Here is a 13,827-nt window from a genome sequence, read left to right on the forward strand (position 1 = left end):
TTTAGGCCAAAGAATGTCTAGTTTAATAAATATCATCTTTAAAATCACCTAGACAGGAGAATCAATTTTACAAAAACTAAACTGATGAGGGATTAATGAATATATATTATTCTACAAGTAATTTCTGTTTTCCCAATTGAAATAGCCCCGTCGAAATCAGCAATTGCCTCAATTCTTTTCTCTGTTCCTCTGTTTCATTACTGTGTTATTTGCTCTGTAACATGCTCAAAGGCTCCATACCAGTTAGCAATCCACGCAAAGATGTAGATTATATCACTGCATTAACAAATTGATTAGTGGTACAGATCCCAGCACTTTCCTAAATAAAGTGGAAAGCTCAACCAACTTCTCAGCACCTTTAGCATGCTGCCACAAAATGGACTTCTTAACCGGTGCGGTCAGAATCACCAGATCAGTAAGATGCAACAGAGTTAAAAATCAATAGCCATAGAGTACAACACATCTGGTGAAATGATGTCCAGGGAAAAATAGCTTTACGTGGCAGCAGGCAGTGTCCTGAGCAACTCAAAGCATTCATCACAAACATTTTGCTTCAATCATTGATGTTGAATGAAGTCCTGCCGTACCTCAGGAGAGAGCCAAAGATACTGGTTAGATATAGAAGAATAATCCATTGATAACCCTTGAATAGACCCATCCAATTTTACATCATGTGGATCCCTCAATGGGGCCTAGGTATCAAGCCAATATAATCGAAAATGATTAAAAATGGGCTTCGGACCTATCACTTCTCATTGGGACCCACTCTTGCGCTGCCGTTTAGAAGACCTGACCCTTGGTGCAGCACCACCGGAACCTCGTCCATTTAAGGCAGGCCCTTGTTGTTGGAACCTGTCAACTGGGGCATGTGGCAGGGAGCCTGTTGAGATGGCACTACCATGCACTGCTGCCCTGTTCTTGTGGAAATGCGATTTATTTCCGACTTTATCTGATATTAAAGATATAAGGAATTTGCCAGGTGAAATATATCCAATTGCTCTCCTTCCCGGATTCATGTCAGTGGCATCTGCCTTCAATTTTTGGGGATCCATTGATTCACGAGGCACTATACTCGGCAATCCATCATATGAAAGAATACAAGCAATGGTATACATGGATGCCCCAAGTGCAGGAGGTAGGACTTCCTGTGGATACTTGACCTGCAAAGGTATACCTTCAGTAAGGATTCAATCAAAGGGGGAAAAATAATGAGACCCGTGTAACTTCAAAAAATACACATACATAGAAAAGCCAAGAAGATCGTACAGATATGCATGTAAATTGAATTCATTAAAGCATACAAGTCATCACCATTACAATGGAAAAGCTACACTTATTTATAACTTGGTGTCATATGGCCTCATTGCTATGACCAGCTTCATACCAAGTGACGAATGTTACAATGAGGTACAGACCAAGCTGAACCATCCAAAAAGTAAATAAGACTGGAAACTGGAATGTCTTCCATGGACTGGAGGTGTGACCATCAAGGCATCAACCAGTTCACATTGTTAAGAGTACAATTGGTTTAAACGTTCACACTTCTCCGGATAAAGTCGCGATAATTATTCTCATAGTAATTCACAACCAGTGGGCTTAAATGCAACAGGACCTACAAATAAGTTCAAACCTTTTTGCAAATTAAACAGAACTTTAAAATACTTAAAAAAGTGACAGGAAAATAGCAGGATTTCCCTAACAATCACTTTACTCCGTCAAAAATCTGAAAGTTCGAAGATACTAGCAGTAAAAGAAGAGGACAAATTAGCAGATGGTTCCACCCCTAAATAATGCAAAGTTAATGACAGACAAGTGAATCTTACTTTGAATAAGATAGCAGTAGATAGCCGTTCTCGTAAGCAGTAAATCTGAGCAACATCGAGTGCTGTTGATTCAAATCTTAACCATCGGTCAACGACGACTGATACAGTGTTATCAGGAGAAGACATAATCTCCTCTCCACTCTTTCCAGAAGATGTGTTCATTTCCATCTCATCTTCCTCACCACTGGAAGCTTCATCTTCATCACTTTCATCATCGTCATCTGCAGGAGCAACAACCATCTCCATTGCAAGTAACAACAATGGATATGGCCCAGCCAGAGAACAGTTTTTTATGTACATCCCCCCATCTCCACGGGTAACCTCATCATAAATTATAAGTGGGCTACCAGTTGATTTGCTAAATGATAAATTAAAGTTCAAGGAATGTGGATGCAAGCGAACTTTGGCACCACTAGCCGTCTCCACAATAGCTCTTTTACCACTATTTTTGCGAGGGGGGAGCAATCTTCCCACCATTGGATAAGTACCAGCCATGAGGACCGCCCGCAGGATGCCTGGATCTTGGGCATTTAAACTACAGTTAGATATACCTGAAGGAACAAAACCATTTCTTGCCAATTCGCTCTGAAGCTGCTTCCGCATGTTAGACAACATGTTCATGGTGTTTGAAGAGATAAAATACTTGGAGCAAAACTGTGATTCTTGACCCCTGTCTTTTGCACGCTTCCAACAATCAAATGCTGCAACAATTGCAAGCTGATCACTATAGCCACCATACAAGGAAGCCAGTTCAACTTTGGCTGCTGCAGCTCTCTTCCTCTCATCGGGAGCCATTGGCAGAATAAATGGTTCTCGATAATCTGATGCACATGCTAGTGTTAATGCAGGATCTAGGCAATTCATCAAGATAGCAAATAATAGCATCTTGCTAGTTGATGGATGAACAGGAAGGGAACCAAGCTTTTCCCCAAGATCTGTAAGCTTTTCATCATCTGTTAAGGCACCAATGTCTTGAAGAACAATGATTGCATTACGGATAGTTTCTGGAACTGGAGGGTCCAAAGTTCTCTGCAAAAAGTCTACTATTCCACAATCTGGATCAAGCAACTTGACCTGCCAGGGGAAAAGGTTTAGCCAAATCACTTAATGTTAGTATAAATCATAAATGGATGAGGAAAAGTGAAGAGCTTGCCTGCAAACAGAGTTCCTCAATTGGCATCCGTTTTATTTCAGGAACTTGGTACTCTGGTAGAGATGCTGCACGTGTTCTCGAGTACAGATGGTAACAAGTTCCAGGCTGACAACGACCAGCACGTCCCTCACGCTGCCTTGCACTAGCTTTTGAAACCCAAGAAGACTGCAGAGTAGATACATTGTTATAAGGATCATAACTTTTCTCTTTCATCCGACCACTGTTTATCACATACACAACATCATCAATGGTAACAGCAGTCTCTGCAATGTTTGTTGAGAGAATAATTTTACGGGCACCAACAGGTGGACATTTGAAAACTTTCTTCTGCTCTGCAGATGGAATCATAGAATGGAGAGAGAGAATCACAAACTTCAATGGATCTCGAAAAAATGGAGAAGCAAGCAATCTCTCTCTGATTTGATTTATGTCATCCCATCCCGGAAGAAACACTAGGATAGCTCCCTCCTTGGAATCAGTACATATTTTTCTTAATAACCTCTCTATCAGTACAGTGTCAACGTGCTCCGGGTTAATGCTTGCTAGGTATGTGCCAAGTAGCTCCTCCTCCTCTGCTGACTTTGATATATCTTTCTCTATGTGTTTTTTTAAAATTTCACAGACCCGGAGCTGATTCTCCTGCTGAGCCCAATCCAGAGCGGAGCTTCCATCTTGGGCACATAAAGAACAGTCAGCACCAAATGACAGGAGCATGCATACATCTCCTATTCTGCCCTTTCCAGCAAACACCATCAATGGTGATACACCAGTCAACGAATGCTGGTAGTTGTAGACTTTTGGTGTTTGCTCAGAAGAAATCAGTTCTAGCAGTGGGTCAAATTCATCATTTGACAAAGCTAGATTGATTGATTCATCTAGGGCATTTTTGTAGTCTTCTGTCAATGAAGTACCTTCCTCCACACCACTTATGGCCACACGATCCAGATGATTATCATCTGTAGATTTTAAGATAGAAAGGACATCCTCCAAATAGAAAGTTTTGACCTGAAGAAGAGACACTATAGAATTATAAAAGACTAAATATAGCTTACGAGCTTGAATAGATAGTTCAAAGGCACATGAGAACGATTCTTACTGGATACGTAAAGCCGGGGACCTGAATAATGGGGCATCCATTGAAGTACTGCGAAAATCGCTCGGCATCAATAGTAGCACTCATGAGTACCTGTGGAATAGATCATTGATCAATATTAGACTACATGAAAGAAGTTTATTTTACAAGAATAATTATAATTGAATTATGCAATTAGCTTATCTGGTAAGAAAATTACGATATAAAAAAATTGTGCTTACCATTCGAAGATGAGGATATGAAGGCAGGATGTCTCTGCAAGTAAACCACGTATGGCATTGAAAGAAGTTAGGGAACCAAAATTGTTGTTAAACAGAAACTTTAAAAAAAGGCAATTTCTTGTGACCATATGCTCAAGTTGATCAACATATGGTGGTCATAACCATGGTTTAAACTTTGAAGCTCTGCCTGAAAATTATAGAACCAAAACCAATGCATTCACCTGAAACTGTTCCACCAAATTTTTTGGCTGAAATTAATTTATGAGGACAAATTTTTCACATATACAAGTTATGCATGCCATTCTTTCTCATTACTCCTCTCATTGTTTTATGAGGAAAAACATTTTCTCTATGTTAAACTTAGATTTGGCAGGTTCTGATAGGATTGAGAACCATTGCAGAATCATGTTCCAGAGGGGTTTAGGGGACAATAAAATTTATGACAAAGGTATGGCAGTTCTTGGACTCATATCTTATTTCCCAGACTTTCATACGTTAGATTGCCATCAAAAATCAAAATGATATACTATTTTCTCTATGTTAAATTTTCAGCATTATCTTTTAAACAAAATATTGACTGTCTTGGTGAGAAGCCAGTGAAATCATACATCTAAAGGTCTGAAAAAATGTATTAAAATGATATCTTATTTATTTTCTTGACTTTTTTAATTGTTTCAAACCATTTCTCTATTATCAATTGATATTCTTTTTTTTTATAATTTTCCACCAAAACTTCCAAAACTGAATCTGAAACCACCAAAAGCATTAACCCGTAACTCATTTAGCCTAGTCAAAACCAAAAGCTAAACCACCTTTTTCAACCTTAGCAGTAAAGAAGCACCTAGCAGATCAAATGATGGGTACAGAGTATATCATGATGCTTAATATGATAAAGCATCAACAGTCACGGTGACATTAATGTCAAATGGGCCATCCATGGTGTTTGAACACCTAAAAGTTCACCAAATCATCCTCTCAATCTGGATTCAGTAGCAAAGATTAATGGCACAAGGCTTTGTCAATGAATTCAATGATCAAGAAAAAGGTGGATTAAATGTGTTTTAATCTTAATAATAAAAGAAAAGCATTACCTAAATATTTTGTACATGAACCCATATGGGTGCAATGATGATTCAGCCATTCTGAGATTATCATGCAGAGTTTGATATAAGATCACAAATCCTAAAGTACAGAACTCTTACTTGATGAATGCACTCCCCTAGCCTAGGCCTTGGTGTTTATCACACTCCTTATTCTAGAAACAAATATACAAACCTGGAAGGGAGAAGGGCATTCATCTTAAAAAATATTGAGTAATTTGTCGAAACATATTAATTTATGTCATGATGACCCTTTTCTTTTCCTATAAAGGAGCCAATAAACCTCAGAACTTTAAGTTTCTACACCATAAAGATAAGTTATGCCAAATCTATATATACATAATATAAAATGCAATACAAAATCCAATAATGACACTTATGACCATGGTGAAGTAACTTGACACCAGATAAAGTGGTCCTTTTTCAAGTACCTGAGAATTGCCAGCATAAAATCAGAAAACCTGTCCCTTTCATGAATTTCATCCTGAAAAAGAAGAAGAAGAAGAACGAGATCATTCATGGTCATAGAATATTATGTCACAAGATAACAAAACACAACAATCAATGCATGATCTTTTGCAAGCTAACACAGTGACAGTTTCCAAGTTACAAAACAAAATCAGATCCAGGACTGTTAAAACGAGCACTAGCATTAAAACTAGCACTACCAATTCATAAATGCAAAATCACATATTGATGTTCTGTCTGTATCTGCAGGTATTTGGGCAACCATCTCCAATAAATGGAATTAGACACCAATACTGCACTCCCCCTTTTGGAAAAACCAAGGAATGCGGAACCGAGCCGAACCGGCTGGTTTCGCCCATTCCAAGCCGTACCAATGGCTCACCGGTACGGTTCCGCCATTGAAAACGGCTCGCTGCCGGAGCCGGATAAGGAGAAGAGAAAGAGAGAGCGGGGGAGTGAGAACGAGCAGCGGCGGACGCCGGCGGAGGCCAAGGCCACGGCCGCGTCCCCTGTTTCGAAAGGGGACAAGATCACGCCTCGACCGACCCTCTGTCGGCGTCCGCCGCCGCTCGTTCTCCCTCCCCCGCTCTCTCTCTCTCTCTCTCTCTCTCTCTCTCTCTCTCTTCTCCTTCTCCAGCTCAGACGTTTTCCTCTCTCGGTACAGGCCCGACACGGCCCGTACCGACTCATTCCATACCAATTCCTCCGACCTTGGAAAAAACACAACTTACCGCATATGCTTGTCTTGCTAAAGGATGTGTATCTATTTAAAAAGTCAATTATCTGACCTTATCATTGTCAAGGGAGATTTCCCAACATATCATCTCACTAGTACACACATACATACATACATTATATAAGGCATCAAGCCATTACATAGACATTCCAAAGACATTTACCAACAAACCAGACAGCACACAGCAAGAGGCATATGTACAGGTAAATTACTATGTGTATAGAAAAGGTTATATCACATGACATGAAAATATACTTAATAAGGTACTCCCCCCCCCTCCCCCGCCGCCCGCCGCCCGCCGCAGCAGCACAAATGAGAATCAGCTAGTTTTTAAGTCCTGAGTGACTCTTGCTAGATATTATAGAGCTTTTCTGTTTCCTACTGCTAGGGGTGGCAATTGGGTCAGGTCGGGTCAACTATATATCAATCCTAAACCAACCCATTCATTAAACAGATCATAAAACAAAAAACCAACCCTTAGTAAAAGGTAACCCAACCTGTATTACCATTTAATAAATGGGTTAAAGTATGTTAAACAGGTTTGAACAAGTTAAGCAGAACTTGAATGGGTTAAATGCATTTTAAACAGATCAAGTCATTAAACGAGTTGAGCCATGACCTGACCCAACTATTAAACGGGTCAAAATGGGTTAAACAGGTAAGGACTCCAAACCTGAACCCGCCCTGTTCAATAATTGGGTTAGGTCAGATCAACCCATTTACGACTCAAACCTATTTATGCCAAACAGGAATCTACCTAAAGCAGGTCAGTTGCAAGTCGGGTCATATATTGCCACCCCTACCTACTACAATGACACCTGCTACGAAAAAGGAATAGGGTGTACCAATTATACAGATCAAATTTTTTTTTTTCACTTCCAAACAAAAAGAAAAAAAAATTGTAACGATCCGGTAAGGATAAACTCAAAGTTCTGCCGTCACCCGAGATCCAAGTCAGCACCGGCAAAGATCTCTTGATTCCTCGCGGCCGGGCCGGCTTGGAAGCAAGCTACCTGTCGCCTATCTCACCCGGCACTTTCTCCTCTTGCTCAGTAGGATCTGCCGGTACTTTGCGGCCCTACTCTCTTCCATCAAGAGAACAGCTCCATCCCTCAATCACCCTATACGGGATGAAAGACGTAGTTCCATCCCCTCTTCTCTGTTGTGGCCAGCATCCTTGCCTCTTCCAGCATCCCTTAGCGTTGATCCACCAGCGGCTTCACTCTGAAGCAAAGGCAGGGGCACTACCAGAAGAGGCTTTTTTTTAATTCGGGAAAGCTCTGCTGAAGAAAACTCTAACTTATTAGCGAAAGCTTTAGATAAAAACTCGATTTCCTTCACCAACAAATATAACAATGATTTAGCCATAGCTGTCTCGACACAATCAAACTGAACTCCACATCACGTAGCCACTAGCGAAAAATGAAAATTCGAGTCTCTATTGGTCTTATTCTTATTGTGCGCCTTGTGAGCACGTTTGGATCCGCGAAGGCAATCGCTCGAAATCGGGTTGATCCATTGTCGTGATAGATGACTACCGGAAATCGTTCAGAGATGTTTTTGCTGGTATTGATCCAGATTTGGATGCTCAAGTGGAATTTGGAACATTTCAAAAAATTGGGGATCCAACTACAAGGAGACGCCCAATGCGGTACCCTCCCGTTTTTTGGTTCCCTCTTGTATAGGCAGGTGTAGCATCCGAAGCCGTTCAGTACGTTTTTCAAGAATGGGCGCTTGTAGCTAAAAGTCGTCTTAATAGCTTTCCTCTTCCTCTACCCAAATAAGAAGATTCCTCGGTTGAGTGGTAAACAATCCAATGGGAATAAAATCCCTTTTTATATAGTATAGTCTCAAGGAAGTCCAAATTCAGACTGTCGTATGCCTTTTCGAGATCACATTGCAACTTGTTCCAAATGAGCCTCGCCTTTTATTGTGAAGCTTTAAACAAGAATCTAATTCTCTATTTTATTGTTATAAAAAGATAAAGTGAAAATTTTATATAAAAGATTGTTGCATGAACCCAACATGAAGACTTTGTCAAACAGAAGCCGCCTCTTAGAAACCAATTAATTTTTATTTAAGCATTTATAAATGAAAGGGTTTTTTGCATATATATCCTTCTAAATATTGAAATTTGCATGAATACCCTTCCAAAATTGATATTTGCATGTATACCCTTATAAAATACTTGTTTTGCACGTATACCCTTCATTTTCTCTTTTTCTTGCATATATGCCCACACCATCTAACGTCATTAAGAATTAGCGCTTTAAAATTAAAATGATTGAAATACCCTCAATGGGTAGATATGCAAAAAGAAACATTTATAAGGGTATATATGCAAATAACACTTTGCGAGAGTATTCATGCAATTTCACATATTTAGGAGGGTTTATATGCAAAAAAAATCTAATTTTATGTTTTTCTATTTCAACCTGCTTTAACACATGGATTTGTCTAGTGCCTGCTCTTCAATATTTTTCATAAAAATATTGCTTAAGAAAAGATTGATTCGACAATTAGATAACAAAAAGAGTTATGAAAGTTCTTTCATTAATCATAGGATTATTCTACTTTATTCTTCTTTATTTATAAAAACCACTATATCTTATTTCATCAAAATATAGCTTAAAATATTTTTTGTTATAGATTCATATATGAGGGCATGTATTAGAATATAAAAAAAATTAGAATCTCTTAAAGGTACACAATAGATTGCAATGATCAAGCTTCCTTGCTACTACTATGCTCATGAATGGAAGAACAATATCAATCATCCCCAAGCAAAATCATTGAATGATCGAACCCTTCAGACTTATTAACAACCTCCACGGCTATGTGGTAGAAGGTCACCCCTTACGTTATGTACCTTAAGCCACTTTTCTTTGAAGCTTCAATTTTCTAGAAAAAAAATCTAGTATATGGGGCCCATCTTGTTCAGTAATTTTAAATCAACCACCAGCCTGCACATGAGAAATTTTCCAACTCTAAAAGATAAGCATTGCAAATCTCATACACTAAAAGATAAACGATGCAAATCTCTCACAAGTCCCAACACTTTTTTTTAAATAATCCATAAAGCTAAAAGCAGGATCTGACCATCTTAATGTAAAAGAGGATATAATGAAGGACTGTCTATGGTGGTGAAGAGAGCCAAGAAAATGGTTTTGATTCCAAATGGAGAAGTGAAAAAGGTCTAAAGGGATCAAAAAATTTCTCAAAGGAGGTAGAGATATTAGTTTCCGATGAGACCTGTTAATCTATTACCCATTTCAAGAATAAAAAGATACTTTCATAATTTTTCTTAATTTTTAATTTAAATAAATATGATTTTGACTAATCACGTTAGTTGAATCGCTATGTCAAAGGTATTCATACAAAAATAGTATTTTGTAAGGGCATGCACGTAAGTATCAATTTGGAAGGCATTCATGCAAATTCCAATATTTGAAGGATATTTATGCCAAAATCCAAGAAATTTTTGTGTATATACCTTCTTAAATATATAAAATTATATTAATTTCTCCAAAATTGCTATTTTCATGTATACCCTTATAAACGTTTCTTTTTGCATGTTTATTCATTACTGGTATTTCATCATTTCAATTTTAAAACTCTAACTTTTTAATGGTGTTAGATGGCATAGCTACATATGCAAAAAAAAAAAATAGAAACGTATACATACAAAACAAGTGTTTGATAAGGGTATTCACGCAAATATCAATTTTGGACGGGTATTTACGCAAATATCAATTTTGGACGGGTATGTACGCAAATATCCTAAAAGAAATAGATTACCCCGATTAAGTTCAGGTAGATCTGATCAATCTAAATTACAAAAGCTTTAATTCTAAACCAAATAACAACAAATATTCAAATAGCTTCATTGGAACAGATTTCACAATTTCACATGAAATAGAAATTAAACTTACCACAATAATGTGGGTTATTCCCATGATACCATCCTCCAGCTTCTTGTTTCCCATTTCTGCCTTGGATGAATTTGCACCTCTGCTGATCAATAATCTCAAAAGAACTCCATTAGTGCAGAACATTATGGATGAGTTCTTTCCGCCTTGAGACTCCAGACGTATCTAAAAGTTTTGAAACAAATACTGAATCGCTGAGCATATATCAACTGCAGATACAGTTGTGACTAAATACGGTTATAAAATACACAATCTATATCAGTCTTGAGGAATGAACTATATTACATGCTAGGAACTTTTTTTTAAGAAAAAGCAAGAGAAAAAACCTCTCAAAGAAGACAGAATGAAAAATACCAATTTTTAGATATTTGACTGACCAACAAGATCTTATCCGTGGAGCACTCAAGATGCATACATAAATTAAAGAAAAGAAGTTTCAAAATTGTAACCACGACGTAACAGTCAGGAACATAAATAAAGTGCATTTTCCGTGTCTCATGCCAGTGCTTACAATTTATGGTAGTGGATACAGGAGTTGTTGACCATTAGCAACTGATATAGAATGATGTGTTCTTGATATAGAATAGTTCATGGAGCCTGGTGGTTGACATATGAGACGTTAGCCATTGGCTGGAAGAGATTGGTATCAACCAGGATGCCCAGTTTACTAGGTCCTGGGGACCCGGATTTGTCCCAGGCTGCGGTTCCTTACTGGCGCAATCTGGGGCAACCGGGATAGACTGCAAAGAACAAGTTCCTGAAAGCTTGGTCATAAATAATAGATTCTTAGTTTCGACAGCACCTTATACTTAATCAAGGAGTACCTAGTATGTTGATTTGAAAAGATGAGCTGCGGTTTTCTTACATTACTCCACAGGACATGAGGCAACTTATAGAATCAAAAGGCATATGGTTATGAGTTGCTTAAGCAGAAGCAGGCAATTATAATTCACAGTCGTGCACTAACTTCTTTTTTTTTTTCTTGTGATGATAATCTACATTATTATGGGCACGAGAGGATTGTAGATTAGTTATTACTGCATTTTAGACTTAATTACATAGCTCATACATTATAAATAATAACCTATATACTACATAGATGCCTCAGGTGTTTATGGCATCCTGGTGTCACTGATCCCTCCATTCTTTTGTTCCTTCCTCCTTCCTGTTATTTTTCTTTTATCATCTACTCTTCTTTAATCCATCTACCATGGCCTTGAACCGCTGTTTGAACATTAAAAATTACAGATAGGGATCCTTGAATCCCTACACTTCCTAATCGAGGTTACCTTAGAGCATTGCGACAATGAAAATCTTTTGTGCTATGCTGTTTAGCTCTCAAGTTGACAAAGAAGTATGCAATTGCTATATAACATACCTGATTACACAATTTCTGTCAAGCTAAATTTCTATATAGTCATTATATTCAATTTTTAGCACAATTCACTTTATTGTGATAAATGCATGGCATAACTTGGCAACGGTATGTTCAATTCTAGATCAACTTAAGTAATGCAAGTTACTCCCATCTTTATCTTTGAAAAAAGATAAAACTTTCTTCTCCTGGACAAATTCCAAAAATCTTTGCAAATAAGTATCACAAATATTAGAATTAAATAAACAACAAACTGGAGCATTAGTTTCAGAGACCTTTTTGATAAGGACATAGATAAATATACTGGTCATAAAATTAGCAGAAATCGAAGTATATTAAGTAAAATCAATTACCTTATATCCTACATTTTCTCCAATAGTTTCCCCTCTTTCATAAGCAATTCTCTCAGCAACTGCTCATTTCATAAGTTCAAAGATAAGCACAAGATTTGCTAAAAAAACATGTAAAGGAGAATTATATCGAATACAAGATCATAAGGTGAAAGCACCTGAAATGGCTGATATGCGCCTGGGTTGTGTACACACAATTTTACATGCCTCACCTTTTGCCCACATATGATCCAAGATGTATTGAGGGACCTGAATTTTGTTGGAGATAAATTAGTCAGCCTAGAAAGAAAACAATCTCGGAAAGCAAAGATCCATTAATATCTTCAGGGTGTGTATGCACAATTGTGCAAGACAATAAGCACACTTTGGTTGTCCCAAAGTGGCCCAGGGTGGGGGAGTCCCACTTTCAGAGGAACCCAACTAAAAGTTCCCAAGGTGACTTCAGCTAGTGGGTTGCTGAAGTCACTGTAGCTGACTTATCCACTTACAGGCAACCAAACATGCCCTTAGGTGAACTTTGGCATGTTTTACAAAAATGGTACTCATTATATCGAGTTACTACATCCACTGATAAAAAATTTAAGGTAGTAAGAACCAATTTATAACAAGCTAAGATATTTTAGATACATCCACATGTGACAAAGAACACCTTAATAAGCACATGGACGGTTCAAAGTTATTTTCGTAAAAAGCAGATTAAATATATATACTAGTGAGAAAATCCCCTCAAATGAAAGCTTCACTTAGCGAATAAAATTTATGTAGTGAAATATTAACATGGCATGCACCAAGATATTTAAATAAAAGTATGAACCTCTTATCAACACCATCTTCTAGTTTTTCATTCTTCTAGCCCTTGTCATTTAAAACTTGACATTAAAGAAGGTAATCTTTAAGGAACTCGCAGAGGGAAAAAAAAAAAAGAAAAAGATGAACCTAACTTGATGAGTGGCATATTTGCAATATCTCACTAGTGCATCCTTTTTGTTGTTAGGTTTCAGGTATATCTCTGAAGAAGGGAAAACTTTCATGTTGTTTCAAAAATTCAAACAAAACATATCAAGGGAAAAGATTACTTAATGGGGGGAAAGCATCAGAATTTCTTCACTTGTGTAACAGACACTGCTTAAATTTTTACATGATAAATTTTACTAACTTGTTTTGAGTCGTCATGGGGCTTAAAATTTTATTTTTGATTTCAGAATTCTAGGTTATGAACCCAGTCAGCTTAAATGCCACAAACATCACATCTACAATTAGGGTACCAGCGAATCTCCTTCCACTGTTTCTGAAATCCTATTAAACCACTGGAAGAAGCTGAGGCTGTCGAGATACCACAATTGCTTGTGTTGAGAACCACAGTTTTACTTAGTGATCCCATCACAAGGCAGTGCAAGTGAGCAATTCAAGTTTAAGGAGTATTTGTTGAAAGATGATGATTCCACCAAACAATAAAACACTTTAATTTTTATGTTCTCTCCAGAAGAAATTTTATTTATTCGAAATATGCATCATGATTCATGGGCAATGCCGATGGATATTTAGAAGGTAGGATGGTTCATTAGGACATGATACAGAC

General features: G+C 37.7%; 1 protein-coding gene across 3 annotated transcripts in view; it reads right to left on the bottom strand.

The window, feature by feature from the left end:
* Positions 1-13,827, bottom strand: part of LOC103719298 (DExH-box ATP-dependent RNA helicase DExH6-like) — a 30,100-nt gene continuing 16,273 nt past the window's right edge. Inside the window, exons 6-14 of one of the 3 annotated variants that reach the window (XM_008808480.4) lie at positions 12,407-12,497; positions 12,252-12,310; positions 10,527-10,688; positions 5,822-5,874; positions 4,291-4,324; positions 4,073-4,162; positions 2,977-3,981; positions 1,824-2,897; positions 1-1,160 (exon numbers count right to left, since the gene is read on the bottom strand). In XM_008808480.4, the coding sequence (XP_008806702.2) occupies positions 753-1,160; positions 1,824-2,897; positions 2,977-3,981; positions 4,073-4,162; positions 4,291-4,324; positions 5,822-5,874; positions 10,527-10,688; positions 12,252-12,310; positions 12,407-12,497 (2,976 nt within the window). In that variant the 3' untranslated portion in view covers positions 1-752. Of the gene's footprint in view, positions 1,161-1,271; positions 1,613-1,823; positions 2,898-2,976; positions 3,982-4,072; positions 4,163-4,290; positions 4,325-5,821; positions 5,875-10,526; positions 10,689-12,251; positions 12,311-12,406; positions 12,498-13,827 lie in introns of those variants that run through there. The other 2 variants (XM_008808482.4, XM_008808481.4) reach the window with 2 other exon arrangements.

The sequence above is a fragment of the Phoenix dactylifera genome, chromosome 16 (genome assembly GCF_009389715.1).
Source record: "Phoenix dactylifera cultivar Barhee BC4 chromosome 16, palm_55x_up_171113_PBpolish2nd_filt_p, whole genome shotgun sequence".
NCBI classification, from domain to species: domain Eukaryota; kingdom Viridiplantae; phylum Streptophyta; class Magnoliopsida; order Arecales; family Arecaceae; genus Phoenix; species Phoenix dactylifera.